General features: G+C 45.1%; 1 protein-coding gene across 6 annotated transcripts in view; it reads right to left on the bottom strand.

Moving 5' to 3' along the window:
* dennd4b (DENN/MADD domain containing 4B) overlaps positions 1 to 20000 on the bottom strand; it is a 53192-nt gene that overhangs the window by 29963 nt on the left and 3229 nt on the right. The window contains exons 2-5 of one of the 6 annotated variants that reach the window (XM_084088213.1): positions 17349 to 17552; positions 5249 to 5354; positions 3803 to 4117; positions 1013 to 1265 (exon numbers count right to left, since the gene is read on the bottom strand). In XM_084088213.1, coding sequence (XP_083944339.1) covers positions 1013 to 1265; positions 3803 to 4098 — 549 coding nt within the window. In that variant the 5' untranslated portion in view covers positions 4099 to 4117; positions 5249 to 5354; positions 17349 to 17552. Of the gene's footprint in view, positions 1 to 1012; positions 1266 to 3802; positions 4118 to 5248; positions 5535 to 17155; positions 17177 to 17348; positions 17553 to 20000 lie in introns of those variants that run through there. The other 5 variants (XM_084088215.1, XM_084088212.1, XM_084088214.1 and 2 more) reach the window with 5 other exon arrangements.

Genomic DNA, 20000 nt, shown 5'->3' with positions numbered 1-20000 from the left:
AACACACTCGTTTAAATCAACAGCTTATTAACACACACTAGCATTTATAAGATTGGGGTCGGTTGGATTTTTTAATGTTTATGTTTAGAGTCACTTATGTATGGAAGCTTGTTTACAACATTTTATGTCACAATTCTGACTTTTTTTACCTCACAATTACAAGTTTAGAAATACAGTCAAACCAACATTTATTCAGACTCCTTCAACATTTCTCACATTATCTCAGTTTATTCGCTATAGTTTAGAAAATGGTAATAAAATATGAGCAGAACTCAGAGTTATGAACTCAGAGGATATTTGACTGGTTTTGTCCGTCCTTCTGTTAGACTGTCTCACACATGAATTATGTTGAATATCTGTCAGCTGTTAAATTTAACAATTAGATAATACCAGTTTAGCTCAACCAATCACCAAGCAATGCTTCATTGTGTTCAGTCTGTGTGTAAAAAGAGCATTAGCAGTTAAAGACAACACACTTCAGCAAAACATGGTTTTGACAAAGTGTCTGAATAATTAGTATTATTATTACATTTGTATAATCTTCACTGTATGAAGAGTTTTTGGGTATAATATGTCAGTTTACTTTATTCTGCTCTCCTCACTTACAGAAATGAACTATAGTGTCCTGATCACACTAGTGAAACAATATCAAAAATTATATCTGATGGCTGAATAACTTTTGGTTTGACTATAATTGTTTAATAAAAGTATTCATTTCTTTAAAAAAATGTCACTGACCACAAACTTCTGAATGGTAGTGTATATGGTTTGATATGGAGGCAATATGCTTAATAAATAAAGATGAGAGTAATGAGTCAAAGATCTGAGTGAATCATTGAATCAGGAAATCCTCTAATTAGTGAATCAGTGAATCAATGAATCCTCAAAATCAGTGAATCAGTGAATCAATGAATCCTCAAAATCAGTGAATCAGTGAATCAATGAATCAGTGAATCAGTGAATCAATGAATCAATGAATCAGTAAATCAGTGAATCAGTGAATCATCAGCACCATGCCAGGGTTGAGGTTCTTGTCCACTCGGCAGTAAGTGTGCGGTGCCGTCTCGCCCTTGCTGGGCATCAGCAGTGAGATCTCGGTCACGCCGAGTGTGTTCAGCGCCTGAGAGTCCGGGGCCCGGCGGAACATCAGGAAGGTTCTGTGTGTCCCGGGGCCACCGGAGCTCAGGCTGGCCGATCGGCTGTACGGGGTCGTCTCGATCAGGTGCCATCCCGCGCGCACCGGGTCCTTGCCCTCGTACAGAACGCTGCACACAAACAACACAAATCATAATTCATGCATTCAGCAGCTTTTATCCAGACAGGAACAAATCAATACATCAAGGAGCCAATAATATTCATCAGGTTTATTTGACAGCTAGATTATGAGAAATGCAGAGTTTTTTATTTTGTAAGTGCACTGATTTAAAGGTCCCATGACATGGATTATTTTATTATTTTATAATGTTTCCTGGGGTGCCCTTATAATGTTAGTATGTTTTTAAGATAAAATTTTTTAATAATTAAGAAATAAAAGGCATTTTTCCTAGCCTGATTTTAGCCTCTGATGTGAACACTCTGTTTGAAGGGGCGTGTCTGTGTGAGACTTCAGTGTAAACGCCCACTGCTGTGATTGGCTGTGAGACTTCAGTGTAAACGCCCACTGCTGTGATTGGCTGTGAGACTTCAGTGTAAACGCCCACTGCTGTGATTGGCTGTGAGACTTCAGTGTAAACGCCCACTGTTGTGATTGGCTGACATGCTTGCATATGGAATAGCTAGCATTACATGTGGAACTCTCTCGAATACTTTTACAGCTATTATACGCTTTTACTATTACAGCTATCGGGATAAACGAATCGTGATACGTTTTTTAAGTATTTAGATCTATTCCCATCACATGAAAGGTTGCAGTGATGAGCATTGAGCAGATGACAGACTGTTGATTGTGTGAATGAAGATCTTATCATTGCAGCAGTTTCTGCACTCTCACTAATGATTTCACCATTGCAAACATGAGGTCAGTACAGTAAGAGCTTCGTTGTGCAGCGTAACAGCGTCATTGATTTCATAACGAGTTTTGGCAAGTGTCCAGATAAACTCGCGCTGTGTGATTGTGTGATTGACAGCTTGGGCGATTGGAAAGGGATTGTTCTTTGATCTCTTTCTGTATATATATTAATCACAGTTTAAATAAGATTATTTTCATCCTACTGGGTATATTCTCATATTCTCATGGGTGGGCCAGCAGAGAAAGGGGAGGTGACCTTTCACCTTATGACGATATAAGGGGAAGATTTCTAGATTCGCCCGTATGAGCTTTCATGTCATGGGACCTTTAAGGATATTTGTTTCTATATTGTACACTAATAGATGAAACTATTTTGCTTGTAAATGTCTCCTTGCATCCCTTTATTAAAGTCCCCCTGTGTTGTAAATCCAGCTTTTAATGTTGTTTATGTGTCTATGTGGTGTTTTTAATCTGCTTTAAGACAAACCATGTGTAAATTCATAAGTCGACTCCATTGCTGAGTATTTCCTCATTAAAAGGTACAATATGTAAGATTTTTGTAATAAAATATTCAAAAACCACTTGCACAGTGTGATATATTTCCTGCAGTTGTGTACTCACAGTATCCCAAAAGTTCCCAAGGATTTGTAAATCAAGAGAAATTCCAGTTTTTAAATAATGTCTCACCCCTTGTCATAGTCGCAAATCAATGACGTAATATCCGCGTTATCCTCGGTCTCCGCTTGTAGAAACCATATATTATATATATATATACAGTGAGGAAAATAAGTATTTGAACACCCTGCTATTTTGCAAGTTCTCCCACTTGGAAATCATGGAGGGGTCTGAAATTGTCATCGTAGGTGCATGTCCACTGTGAGAGACATAATCTAAAAAAAAAAAATCCAGAAATCACAATGTATGATTTTTTAACTATTTATTTGTATGATACAGCTGCAAATAAGTATTTGAACACCTGAGAAAATCAATGTTAATATTTAATAACCAATCATACATTGTGATTTCTGGATTTTTTTTTTTAGATTATGTCTCTCACAGTGGACATGCACCTACGATGACAATCTCAGACCCCTCCATGATTTCCAAGTGGGAGAACTTGCAAAATAGCAGGGTGTTCAAATACTTATTTTCCCCACTGTAAATATATATGCCGTTTTCGAAAATATTTAGCCATTACATTACTTGTAGTAGGATTGTTTTAAACGTGTAAAACTGCGCAGCATTAACCCACCACATCATCTGACAAGCAGTCGCATATCAGTAAAAAGCTAATAGCATTACATCTCACGTTCCTTGCTGCTAATTCATTACGATGACATAAACTAGTGTGACCAAGCGTACAGGAATTACAAAAAGTAATTTATTAGCTGATATATAATTTATATGATTCGTGAATTCCACACATCTCTGGATGGTGAAAACGACATCTCCCATAGTTCCACTCTCCTTCATCTCCAATATCCAATATCCTTGGTGATATTTAATTTAATTAATCAATCAACAATACTATTGATCAGCATTACCAAACGTGGACATTTTCCACTAGAAACAAGCATTGGTGTATTATTTTAATTTAATACTGTGAAGCTGCTTTGATACAATCTGTATTGTGAAAAGCGCTATATAAATAAACTTGACTTGACTTCATAGCATCATCAAGCTTCGTCTTTGTTATTGTTTTGAAAATGCGACCTCTGGTAAAAAACGTACATATTGCCATATTATTTTCAATCGAAAATGTTCAGTTTTTCTAGAGTTTTCAGTGTGTCTCACCCGAGCTCTACGATCGGAGGCTTGTCGTATCCTCTCCTGTAGCACAGGAACATGTGTGTGTTGTTCATCAGTCCTGCGCTCAGCTCCGCCGGGTGGCCGGCTTGTGTTTTCTCGATGCATGTGAAGCCCTCGGGGACGTCCTCTCCGAGCCCTCGGGCGATCACCGCGAGGTCTGTGACGGGCTGCAGCGCCCGAACGCCCCTCTGATGACCCTCCTCGACCCGCGGGGAGGAGTCGCTCGCCAGACCCGCCACCACGAAGTAATCCACCAGCTGCGGACATCGCTCCTCCGTCATCACGCCGGTCTAAACACCACTGCAGACACACACACACTCCGTTACACACCACTGCAGACACACACACTCCGTTACACACCACTGCAGACACACACACACACACACTCCGTTACACACCACTGCAGACACACACACACACACTCCGTTACACACCACTGCAGACACACACACTCCGTTACAACACCACTGCAGACACACACACACTCCGTTACACACCACTGCAGAAACACACACTCCCTTACAACGCAGGGCTAATCAATGGAGATCATGCAACTTTCATCATTTAAGAATACACTGCAAAAAATGCTCTTCTTACTCAGTGTTTCCAGTCCGAATATCTAAATATTCTTAAATCAAGAAGCATTTACTAGATGAGTAAAGTGCCATAAGATATTATGTATTGTTTTCTGGACAAATAAATCAAAATTAAGTAAGTTGTTGCTTACTCTCACACACACACACACACGCACACGCACACACTCTCTCTCTCTCTCTCTCTCTCTCACACACACTCACTAACCTGACCCCTAAACCTACCCATCACACACACACACACACACACACACACACACACTCACTAACCCGACCCCTAAGCCTACCCATCACACACACACACACACACACACACACACACACACACACACTCACTAACCCTACCCATCACAGGAAACTTTATGCATCATTACATATTTAATAAAACACTGTTTAGTATGGGGACTCAGGAAATGTTCAGATAAATCACGTTCATGTTGTAACACCAGTGTAATACCCATGTCATTATACACATTTCTGTCCTCAAAAATCACAATAACAAACACACACACACACATACTCTCACACACTCTCCTCTCAAACACACTCTCACACACACACACACTTACACACACTTACACACACTCTCTCTCTCATACACACACACTCTCCTCTCAAACACACACACACATCTGTCTGATCTGCACCACACGGGTCAAAGGTCACCGTGCAGGACACCTGATGACAGCCTGAACTGCATCCGTCACACTCAGGGATTCACATCCACAAAACACACGCAGGTCGTCACGGCAACGGCCTCAGAACCGGACATCCCGTCGTGGGAAGAAACCGGGAGAACTGAGGATTTAATCAAACATCCCATCAAACCTCTGCTCACCTGGACAGATGTTCACTGTTCCTCGCCGATCTGAGGTCATGTGACGTTTGATATCATCAACCCGAATCACAGTCAGCGAGAGAAACGAGAGCGACACGAGCTCGATCTGATGAAGAGAAGAAACGACCCGGTGAAACTCTCACTATCTCTCATCAGTAAACCCACGAACACGAGTGTTTCAGCGAGAACACGTGCAGGAACTGAGGAAACAACAGATTGCGCGTTCACTTCCTCCACAACTGCTCACAAATCAGACCAGAAGAAACGTTTCCGGCAGAAACACACACTGAGAAACACACACACAGTGACGTCTGAGTAAACAAACTTAAACCATGTAAAATCAGTCTATCATATTTCTAATGTTAAGTCATTTTTATTCCAGAACCAGGACTCTCACGGTCTGCAATACGAGGGAACAGTGTGAGATTTATAGACCTGGAAAAGTCATGGAAATTAATCAAATATTCAAAAGTCATTGGTATTTCTATATTAAACATACTTTTTTTCTAGTTACGTCAAGCTCTAAAATATTTTATCAGGGAGAAACTTTTTTTTTTGTAAAAAAATAACTACATTTAGTTTTAAAAAAAACAATTATGACCTACTGGAAAACTCAGTTCTTGAAACTTAATTATTTTAATTATTTCATTGAATTATTTTAATTAAATGTTATTAATTATGTTCATAATAAAATATTTATCGAAATATTTACATTTAATTAATGACAAATATTTTCTTCCATATTGTGAAGTACATCTCAGTATAACAAATTTATATATATATATATATATATATATATATATATATATATATATACACACACACACACACACATACTATATACAGACACACATTTGCATACATATGTATATATAAATTAGCGGTGTAACAGTACATGTATTCACGGTTGGGTTCATGCAGTCAGACGCGATACACACTCCAGTCCAGAAGGGGGTGCACGGTAATGCAATGCTGTTTGCTAACCACTACAAGAGGAAAACGAGTAGAAGAACAGACGATTTACGCACCAACACAAAACAACATTTCATAAGCACTCAAGAGTTTGCTAGTAGCTTATACTCTGAGTTTCAATAATTTTTTTACGCGCTCCACAAACTTCACTGAGAGGGAACTGGGACGACAGAAATCGGCATCCTGTTTGTTTTACAAATGCACAATGATTTGTTGTTATTGTGAGTGTACTGTACACAAATAATAACAGACCCTTGAAATCTTGAACGATCGATGCATTACTCTTATCTGTATGACCATAAATGACGGAGTACTTTAAGTGGTTTCCGCTGTTATAATGAGGGGTAGAGGGCAGAGCACATCATCCAGACCTGTCAATCACCAGAGCTCAGCAGGAACACACTACAGGAGTGTAAACTAATCTCTGCACAAGTTTTATTTTTATTATTCTATATGAGGCTGCACTGCACAACTACCTCAGGGAGACTGAATGCTGTGAGGTGGAACAAACTGTAATTTGCACTAAACATCTGTTCAAAATAAATGAAAAAAAACCCCATCATACTCACACACACACTCACACTGAAACACTCACACACACTCATACTCACACTCATACATACACACACACAAATACACTCACTCACACACACATTCATACTCACACTCAAACACTCACACTCATACTCACATTCACACACACTCAAACTCACACACTCATACTCACTCACACACACATTCATACTCACACTCATACCCACGCACACTCATACTCTCACCCATACTCATCGCAGACTCACACTCATTAACATATACTCTCACCCATATTCCCACCCATACTCTCATACCCTCACTCACCCATACTCTCACCCCATAGTCTCACCCATACTCATTAACATATACTCTCACCCCATACTCTCACCCCATACTCTCACCCCATACTCTCACCCCATACTCTCACCCCATACTCTCACCCCCATACTCTCACACCCATACTCTCACACCCATACTCTCACACCCATACTCTCCCATACTCTCACACCCTCACTCACCCATACTCTCACCCCATACTCTCACCCCATACTCTCACACCCATACTCTCACACCCATACTCTCACACCCATACTCTCACCCCATACTCTCACACCCATACTCTCACCCCATACTCTCACCCATACTCTCACACCCTCACTCACCCATACTCTCACCCCATACTCTCACCCCATACTCTCACACCCATACTCTCACCCCATACTCTCACACCCATACTCTCACCCCATACTCTCACCCATACTCTCACACCCTCACTCACCCATACTCTCACCCCATAGTCTCACCCCATACTCTCACACCCATACTCTCACACCCATACTCTCACCCCATACTCTCACCCATACTCTCACACCCATACTCTCACACCCATACTCTCACACCCATATTCTCACCCCATACTCTCACACCCATACTCTCACCCCATACTCTCACCCATACTCTCACACCCTCACTCACCCATACTCTCACCCCATACTCTCACCCCATACTCTCACCCCATACTCTCACACCCATACTCTCACACCCATACTCTCACACCCATACTCTCACACCATACTCTCACACCCATACTCTCACACCCATACTCTCACCCCATACTCTCACCCCCATACTCTCACCCCCATACTCTCACCCCATACTCTCACCCATACTCACACCCATACTCTCACACCCATACTCTCACACCCTCACCCATACTCTCACCCATACTCTCACCCATACTCTCACACCCTCACTCACCCATACTCTCACCCATACTCTCACACCCTCACTCACCCATACTCTCACCCCATACTCTCACCCCATACTCTCACCCCATACTCTCACACCCTCACTCACCCATACTCTCACCCCATACTCTCAAACCCTCACTCACCCCATACTCTCACCCCATACTCTCACCCCATAGTCTCACCCCATAGTCTCACCCCATAGTCTCACACCCTCACTCACCCCATACTCTCACCCCATACTGTCACCCCATACTCTCACACCCTCACTCACCCATACTCTCACCCCATACTCTCACACCCTCACTCACCCATACTCTCACACCCATACTCTCACCCCATACTCTCACCCCATACTCTCACCCCATACTGTCACCCCATACTATCACACCCTCACTCACCCATACTCTCACCCCATACTCTCACACCCTCACTCACCCATACTCTCACACCCATACTCTCACCCCATACTCTCACCCCATACTCTCACACCCATACTCTCACACCCATACTCTCACACCCTCACTCACCCATACTCTCACCCCATACTCTCACCCCATACTCTCACCCCATAGTCTCACCCCATAGTCTCACCCATACTCTCACACCCTCACTCACCCCATACTCTCACCCCATACTGTCACCCCATACTCTCACACCCTCACTCACCCCATACTCTCACCCCATACTCTCACCCCATACTCTCACCCCATACTCTCACCCCATACTCTCAAACCCTCACTCACCCCATACTCTCACCCCATAGTCTCACCCCATAGTCTCACCCCATAGTCTCACCCCCATACTCTCACCCCCATACTCTCACACCATACTCTCACCCCATACTCTCACCCCATACTCTCACCCCATACTCTCACCCCATACTCTCACCCCATACTCTCACACCCTCACTCACCCATACTCTCACCCCATAGTCTCACCCCCTCACTTACCCCATAGTCTCACCCATACTCATTAACATATACTCTCACCCCATACTCTCACCCATACTCTCACCCCATAGTCTCACCCATACTCATTAACATATACTCTCACCCCATACTCTCACCCATACTCTCACCCCATACTCTCACCCCATACTCATTAACATATACTCTCACACCCTCACTCACCCATACTCTCACACCCTCACTCACCCATACTCTCACACCCTCACTCACCCATACCCTCACCCATACTCACACTCATTGACATATACTCTCACCCCATACTCACACTCATTGACATATACTCTCACCCATACTCTCACCCATACTCTCACCCATTGACATATACTCTCACCCATACTCACACTCATTGACATATACTCTCACCCCATACTCTCACCCATACTCACACTCATTGACATATACTCTCACCCATACTCTCACCCATTCTCACTCATTGACATATACTCTCACCCCATACTCTCACCCATACTCACACTCATTGACATATACTCTCACCCCATACTCACACTCATTGACATATACTCTCACCCATACTCACACTCATTGACATATACTCTCACCCCATACTCACACTCATTGACATATACTCTCACCCATACTCTCACCCATACTCTCACCCATACTCACACTCATTGACATATACTCTCACCCCATACTCACACTCATTGACATATACTCTCACCCATACTCTCACCCATACTCACTCATTGACATATACTCTCACCCATACTCTCACCCATACTCACACTCATTGACATATACTCTCACCCCATACTCACACTCATTGACATATACTCTCACCCCATACTCACACTCATTGACATATACTCTCACCCATACTCTCACCCATACTCTCACCCATACTCTCACCCATACTCTCACCCATACTCACACTCATTGACATATACTCTCACCCATACTCACACTCATTGACATATACTCTCACCCATACTCACACTCATTGACATATACTCTCACCCCATACTCTCACCCATACTCACACTCATTGACATATACTCTCACCCCATACTCTCACCCCATACTCACTCATTGACATATACTCTCACCCCATACTCACACTCATTGACATATACTCTCACCCATACTCTCACCCATGCTCACACTCATTGACATATACTCTCACCCATACTCACACTCATTGACATATACTCTCACCCATACTCACACTCATTGACATATACTCTCACCCATACTCACACTCATTGACATATACTCTCACCCATACTCACACTCATTGACATATACTCTCACCCATACTCTCACCCCATACTCTCACCCCATACTCTCAAACCCTCACTCACCCATACTCTCACCCCATACTCTCACCCCATACTCTCAAACCCTCACTCACCCATACTCTCACCCCATACTCTCACCCCATACTCTCACACCCATACTCTCACACCCATACTCTCACACCCATACTCTCACACCCATACTCTCAAACCCTCACTCACCCCATACTCTCACACCCTCACTCACCCATACTCTCACACCCATACTCTCACCCCATACTCTCACCCCATACTCTCACCCCATACTCTCACACCCATACTCTCACCCCATACTCTCACCCCATACTCTCACCCCATACTCTCACACCCATACTCTCACACCCTCACTCACCCATACTCTCACCCCATACTCTCACCCCATACTCTCACCCATACTCTCACACCCTCACTCACCCATACTCTCACCCCATACTCTCACCCCATACTCTCACCCCATAGTCTCACCCCATAGTCTCACCCCATAGTCTCACCCATACTCTCACACCCTCACTCACCCCATACTCTCACCCCATACTCTCACCCCATACTCTCACCCCATACTCTCAAACCCTCACTCACCCCATACTCTCACCCCATAGTCTCACCCCATAGTCTCACCCCATAGTCTCACCCATACTCTCACACCCTCACTCACCCCATACTCTCACCCCATACTGTCACCCCATACTCTCACACCCTCACTCACCCATACTCTCACCCATACTCTCACCCATACTCTCACCCATACTCTCACCCCCATACTCTCACCCCCATACTCTCACCCCCATACTCTCACCCCCATACTCTCACCCCATACTCTCACACCCTCACTCACCCATACTCTCACCCCATACTCTCACCCCATAGTCTCACCCCCTCACTTACCCCATAGTCTCACCCAAACTCATTAACATATACTCTCACCCCATACTCTCACCCATACTCTCACCCCATAGTCTCACCCATACTCATTAACATATACTCTCACCCCATACTCTCACCCATACTCATTAACATATACTCTCACCCCATACTCTCACCCCATACTCTCACCCCATACTCTCACCCCATACTCATTAACATATACTCTCACACCCTCACTCACCCATACTCTCACACCCTCACTCACCCATACTCTCACCCCATACTCTCACACCCTCACTCACCCATACTCTCATCCATACCCTCACCCATACTCACACTCATTGACATATACTCTCACCCCATACTCTCACACCCTCACTCACCCATACTCTCACACCCTCACTCACCCATAGTCTCACCCATACTCTCACACCCTCACTCACCCATACTCTCATCCATACCCTCACCCATACTCACACTCATTGACATATACTCTCACCCCATACTCACACTCATTGACATATACTCTCACCCATACTCTCACCCATACTCTCACCCATACTCACACCCCATACTCTCACCCCATACTCTCACCCCATACTCTCACCCATACTCTCACCCCATACTCTCACCCCATACTCTCACCCCATACTCATTAACATATACTCTCACCCCATACTCTCACCCCATACTCTCACCCCATACTCTCACCCCATACTCTCACCCCATACTCTCACCCCATACTCTCACCCCATAGTCTCACCCATACTCATTAACATATACTCTCACCCCATACTCTCACCCCATACTCTCACCCCATACTCTCACCCCATACTCTCACCCCATACTCTCACCCCCATACTCTCACACCCATACTCTCACACCCATACTCTCACACCCATACTCTCACACCCTCACTCACCCATACTCTCACACCCTCACTCACCCATACTCTCACCCCATACTCTCACCCCATACTCTCACACCCATACTCTCACACCCATACTCTCACACCCATACTCTCACACCCATACTCTCACCCCATACTCTCACACCCATACTCTCACCCCATACTCTCACCCATACTCTCACACCCTCACTCACCCATACTCTCACCCCATACTCTCACCCCATACTCTCACACCCATACTCTCACCCCATACTCTCACACCCATACTCTCACCCCATACTCTCACCCATACTCTCACACCCTCACTCACCCATACTCTCACCCCATAGTCTCACCCCATACTCTCACACCCATACTCTCACACCCATACTCTCACCCCATACTCTCACCCATACTCTCACACCCATACTCTCACACCCATACTCTCACACCCATATTCTCACCCCATACTCTCACACCCATACTCTCACCCCATACTCTCACCCATACTCTCACACCCTCACTCACCCATACTCTCACCCCATACTCTCACCCCATACTCTCACACCCATACTCTCACACCCATACTCTCACACCCATACTCTCACCCCATACTCTCACCCCCATACTCTCACCCCCATACTCTCACCCCATACTCTCACCCATACTCACACCCATACTCTCACACCCATACTCTCACACCCTCACCCATACTCTCACCCATACTCTCACCCATACTCTCACACCCTCACTCACCCATACTCTCACCCATACTCTCACACCCTCACTCACCCATACTCTCACCCCATACTCTCACCCCATACTCTCACCCCATACTCTCACACCCTCACTCACCCATACTCTCACCCCATACTCTCAAACCCTCACTCACCCCATACTCTCACCCCATACTCTCACCCCATAGTCTCACCCCATAGTCTCACCCCATAGTCTCACACCCTCACTCACCCCATACTCTCACCCCATACTGTCACCCCATACTCTCACACCCTCACTCACCCATACTCTCACCCCATACTCTCACACCCTCACTCACCCATACTCTCACACCCATACTCTCACCCCATACTCTCACCCCATACTCTCACCCCATACTGTCACCCCATACTCTCACACCCTCACTCACCCATACTCTCACCCCATACTCTCACACCCTCACTCACCCATACTCTCACACCCATACTCTCACCCCATACTCTCACCCCATACTCTCACACCCATACTCTCACACCCATACTCTCACACCCTCACTCACCCATACTCTCACCCCATACTCTCACCCCATAGTCTCACCCCATAGTCTCACCCATACTCTCACACCCTCACTCACCCCATACTCTCACCCCATACTGTCACCCCATACTCTCACACCCTCACTCACCCCATACTCTCACCCCATACTCTCACCCCATACTCTCACCCCATACTCTCACCCCATACTCTCACCCCATACTCTCACCCCATACTCTCACCCCATACTCTCACCCCATACTCTCAAACCCTCACTCACCCCATACTCTCACCCCATAGTCTCACCCCATAGTCTCACCCCATAGTCTCACCCCCATACTCTCACCCCCATACTCTCACACCATACTCTCACCCCATACTCTCACCCCATACTCTCACCCCATACTCTCACCCCATACTCTCACCCCATACTCTCACACCCTCACTCACCCATACTCTCACCCCATAGTCTCACCCCCTCACTTACCCCATAGTCTCACCCATACTCATTAACATATACTCTCACCCCATACTCTCACCCATACTCTCACCCCATAGTCTCACCCATACTCATTAACATATACTCTCACCCCATACTCTCACCCATACTCTCACCCCATACTCTCACCCCATACTCATTAACATATACTCTCACACCCTCACTCACCCATACTCTCACACCCTCACTCACCCATACTCTCACACCCTCACTCACCCATACCCTCACCCATACTCACACTCATTGACATATACTCTCACCCCATACTCACACTCATTGACATATACTCTCACCCATACTCTCACCCATACTCTCACCCATTGACATATACTCTCACCCATACTCACACTCATTGACATATACTCTCACCCCATACTCTCACCCATACTCACACTCATTGACATATACTCTCACCCATACTCTCACCCATTCTCACTCATTGACATATACTCTCACCCCATACTCTCACCCATACTCACACTCATTGACATATACTCTCACCCCATACTCACACTCATTGACATATACTCTCACCCATACTCACACTCATTGACATATACTCTCACCCCATACTCACACTCATTGACATATACTCTCACCCATACTCTCACCCATACTCTCACCCATACTCACACTCATTGACATATACTCTCACCCCATACTCACACTCATTGACATATACTCTCACCCATACTCTCACCCATACTCACTCATTGACATATACTCTCACCCATACTCTCACCCATACTCACACTCATTGACATATACTCTCACCCCATACTCACACTCATTGACATATACTCTCACCCCATACTCACACTCATTGACATATACTCTCACCCATACTCTCACCCATACTCTCACCCATACTCTCACCCATACTCTCACCCATACTCACACTCATTGACATATACTCTCACCCATACTCACACTCATTGACATATACTCTCACCCATACTCACACTCATTGACATATACTCTCACCCCATACTCTCACCCATACTCACACTCATTGACATATACTCTCACCCCATACTCTCACCCCATACTCACTCATTGACATATACTCTCACCCCATACTCACACTCATTGACATATACTCTCACCCATACTCTCACCCATGCTCACACTCATTGACATATACTCTCACCCATACTCACACTCATTGACATATACTCTCACCCATACTCACACTCATTGACATATACTCTCACCCATACTCACACTCATTGACATATACTCTCACCCATACTCACACTCATTGACATATACTCTCACCCATACTCTCACCCCATACTCTCACCCCATACTCTCAAACCCTCACTCACCCATACTCTCACCCCATACTCTCACCCCATACTCTCAAACCCTCACTCACCCATACTCTCACCCCATACTCTCACCCCATACTCTCACACCCATACTCTCACACCCATACTCTCACACCCATACTCTCACACCCATACTCTCAAACCCTCACTCACCCCATACTCTCACACCCTCACTCACCCATACTCTCACACCCATACTCTCACCCCATACTCTCACCCCATACTCTCACCCCATACTCTCACACCCATACTCTCACCCCATACTCTCACCCCATACTCTCACCCCATACTCTCACACCCATACTCTCACACCCATACTCTCACACCCTCACTCACCCATACTCTCACCCCATACTCTCACCCCATACTCTCACCCATACTCTCACACCCTCACTCACCCATACTCTCACCCCATACTCTCACCCCATACTCTCACCCCATAGTCTCACCCCATAGTCTCACCCCATAGTCTCACCCATACTCTCACACCCTCACTCACCCCATACTCTCACCCCATACTCTCACCCCATACTCTCACCCCATACTCTCACCCCATACTCTCAAACCCTCACTCACCCCATACTCTCACCCCATAGTCTCACCCCATAGTCTCACCCCATAGTCTCACCCATACTCTCACACCCTCACTCACCCCATACTCTCACCCCATACTGTCACCCCATACTCTCACACCCTCACTCACCCATACTCTCACCCATACTCTCACCCATACTCTCACCCATACTCTCACCCCCATACTCTCACCCCCATACTCTCACCCCCATACTCTCACCCCCATACTCTCACCCCATACTCTCACACCCTCACTCACCCATACTCTCACCCCATACTCTCACCCCATAGTCTCACCCCCTCACTTACCCCATAGTCTCACCCAAACTCATTAACATATACTCTCACCCCATACTCTCACCCATACTCTCACCCCATAGTCTCACCCATACTCATTAACATATACTCTCACCCCATACTCTCACCCATACTCATTAACATATACTCTCACCCCATACTCTCACCCCATACTCTCACCCCATACTCTCACCCCATACTCTCACCCCATACTCTCACCCCATACTCATTAACATATACTCTCACACCCTCACTCACCCATACTCTCACACCCTCACTCACCCATACTCTCACCCCATACTCTCACACCCTCACTCACCCATACTCTCATCCATACCCTCACCCATACTCACACTCATTGACATATACTCTCACCCCATACTCTCACACCCTCACTCACCCATACTCTCACACCCTCACTCACCCATAGTCTCACCCATACTCTCACACCCTCACTCACCCATACTCTCATCCATACCCTCACCCATACTCACACTCATTGACATATACTCTCACCCCATACTCACACTCATTGACATATACTCTCACCCATACTCTCACCCATACTCTCACCCCATACTCTCACCCATACTCTCACCCCATACTCTCACCCCATACTCTCACCCCATACTCTCACCCCATACTCTCACCCCATACTCTCACCCCATACTCATTAACATATACTCTCACTCACACTCATTGTATAACCAACAGCAGCATCTATATTCTCCTGGGAAATAGCAGCGTGTGTAGAGATTGGCAGATTTACAGAAACCATCATGTTATGTTTACATTAATTTTTTTACGGTCTGTAAAGAGTATAGAGCTTAAACAGTTTGATGTCAAGTAAACACAGTCAGAGAATCATGATTCTGAGCAGAACTCTTACAGGAGTGTCACATCAAACACAGGAACAGCACTGAAGTACAGCAGCAGTGAATCCATCCACAGATCAACACACACACACACACACACACACACTGAAGTACAGCAGCAGTGAATCCATCCACAGATCAACACACACACACACACACACACACACACACTGAAGTACAGCAGCAGTGAATCCATCCACAGATCGCTGACGCAGGACAGAGGAACACACACACACACACACACACACACACACACACACACACTGCGGCAAGGCGATAGAGCATTGATCTAGACCCATGTGCACTCACACTTTTCTGGACTTATGACCATGGGGTCAAAGTTCATGAGGCAGTATGATGTCCCAATTGTCACTTCCGGTTTCTCACAAGTGCCTCCTTCACTTTTCATAACTGGATATTTGCCATAATTCAGAGTTGTCATTGAGTATTACGAGTATATGTTATTCCAAACCCAATCTGAGGCCGTCACATGAAGACTCACCCTGAATTAAACACACCAGGTCACCGACTCACACACGACCTCAGGTGTCTCCAATAGAAAACTCCACTTCCTGTTTCAGAAGTGATGCGTTTCCTGTCAGCGCTGCATTTGGCTCTTTCTAAGCACTTTCAACATCCACTTCCTCAAACGCCCGAGCTGCACAACCCAAGAGTTTCCCTCGGACTCGTATCCGCTCATCTGCAGCTGCACACACACACACACACACACACACACACACACACACAGATCTGTGTTATTAATACAGTCACTCGCCTCTATAAACACCTTCAGATCGCGGCTAAACTATCACACTATCACACAGTTACTCACAGTCACACACACACACACACACTCACAGTCACACACACACACACACACACTCACAGTCACACACACACACACTCACAGTCACACACACACACACTCACACACTGAAAACATCCTGCATTTATTGAACAAAAAAAAAAAAAAAAACTTCCAGTGGAGTTTCTTGAACTGAATGTTATGGAAGTAAATCAGTGATAAATGTCTGTGAAACTGCACTGACTGTAAAGAATGCGTTATATTTTCAGCGCCTGCATTTCTGGGGCGAATCTCAACATTTGCTGGTGTATTTAAAGCTACAATATGTAATTAGCTTCGCCGCTAGCGGTCGCTAACCTCTTACAGAAACACAGGAGTATGTTGATGACGCAGTGAATAAGCGGAATCATGGAGCTTGTCGTCATGGCGATGGATCTAATGATGTTTATGGATGAGTGAATACACTGATGTGTTTAGCATGACTGGCGTGAAGGGCGCGAGTGCTAACGAGAGACAGATCTCAGCGCCACACGCTAGGACATCTCACTCTACCGAACTAACGTTCCCGCTAGTGCTGAATGATACTCTCACTGGTCAGTTTATCAGACGACTGAAACGCGTGAGCTAACGCAGCGCTGCTCCACTCGCTCTACACTAGCACACTAAACTGAGTTGAACTCAGTTATAATGTTATTCTGTGTGTTAGCTTGTCTGTATGAGACTAGCAGTGAGCGAGATCAACATTAGAATAACACACTGATCATATTCTAACACTTCATCATGTTGAGCTGTATAACATTGATTAGTTTTATGTACATTTGCGCGTCCCTGTCGAGTCGGAGTTAGCTGCGGACGCTAGCTCTCGGCATCTCAAAAACGCCAGTAGTTTAGCTCTCCTTTTGTCCCAAACTCTGCTTGCCATGATCCATCATGTCTGAACGAAACAACAACAGCGTGAGCGCGCCGCTAGACGTAACGCAGTTGTCCACGTCTGTCGCCATGGTTACTACGGCAGAACGAGCGGAAACCAGGGATAACGCGGATGTTACGTCATTAGCAGGCGACCAGTGAACGGGGACGGGACACACGCAATTCAACCAGTTCACGCGCCACACCGTGCGTTTCTCACGCTGAAAAGGCAAAGCCAATCAAGTTGTCCTGCAAGCTTTATATACAGCGTTGTATAATACGAGGCGCGGGCACACAGAGCGAAGTTTCCCGCCGTCAGCGCAGTGAGCGCACGCATCTCGGACAGATCGCGTTCGTTACTAGGCAACATAGATGCGCCAACACACGGAAGTTGACGGAACATTCTCGGCCACCGTACGTTCGTTACTAGGTAACCAACAACATCGCGCGAACACACGCCGTGATGGAGAAGGTACGTTGGAAGAAAGCTTGTCTAACATTTTTAGGCTATAACGTTTAATATAATGCCCTTCGTATTCATCATTATTGATGCAGTCAGAAACTCTACAGCTACTCTGCAACCAGAAGCTCTGGCTCCGTTTGGCTAGCTCACGTTATCTGAAACTAAGGGGAATGTTAGTGGGTATGGGAAGGAATGAAGATGTATTTCTTCATTTTATTTTAAATTATATTTTATACTGTATTAATAGTCTTTCTAGTTACATTAAGGCTCCATGTATTAAAGCAGAGTGCTCTGGGTAATATTTCATATCCTGTCAAAACATACATTAATCATTGCCATTGCATTTGTATTTTCAAAGATGTCAGGGAAAAAGATATTTTAACAAACACAAACACTTACAACACAAAACACATCTCATAAGCTGGAGTGTGTACTCTTGTGTACACACACACACACACACACACACACCTTAATACTCGAATATGTCATTTGTTCACAACGTCCCACCACACAATAAATCATTATGCTATTATACCATTTCGACTAGACACATTCAAAATGCAAAAAGATTTGTTTTTCCAAACTGTTCGGAGCAATTTGTTATATTTTATAATTTTTGTATATTTGTAATTTTGAAATATAACATTAAAGAGTATATTTGATGTGATGAACTGCTCTGTCATTTATCAGATTTACCAACTGTTATAATTTCAATTTGTGCTGGTTAATTATGAACAATGGGTAAAATTGGGGGGCGGGGACAGGCGGGGGCGGGGCTCCATTAGGGCTCCTCCCCTAACCACATGTGATCTCACTCACTGTGATTATGATCATCGTTTTCATAATCGTCGGAGGACAGAATCATATAAACAGCAGCTCTAGTGTGTTACTGATTATTATTGCAGTGTTTAATTCCTCTGATCTGAGATCTGAGGTCAGAGGTCAGGGGTCAGGGGTCAGATGCCAGAACAGAACTC

The sequence above is a fragment of the Abramis brama genome, assembly GCF_963993115.1.
Source record: "Abramis brama genome assembly, chromosome: 17".
NCBI lineage: Eukaryota > Metazoa > Chordata > Actinopteri > Cypriniformes > Leuciscidae > Abramis > Abramis brama.
This window is presented reverse-complemented; position numbering and strand designations above follow the sequence as displayed.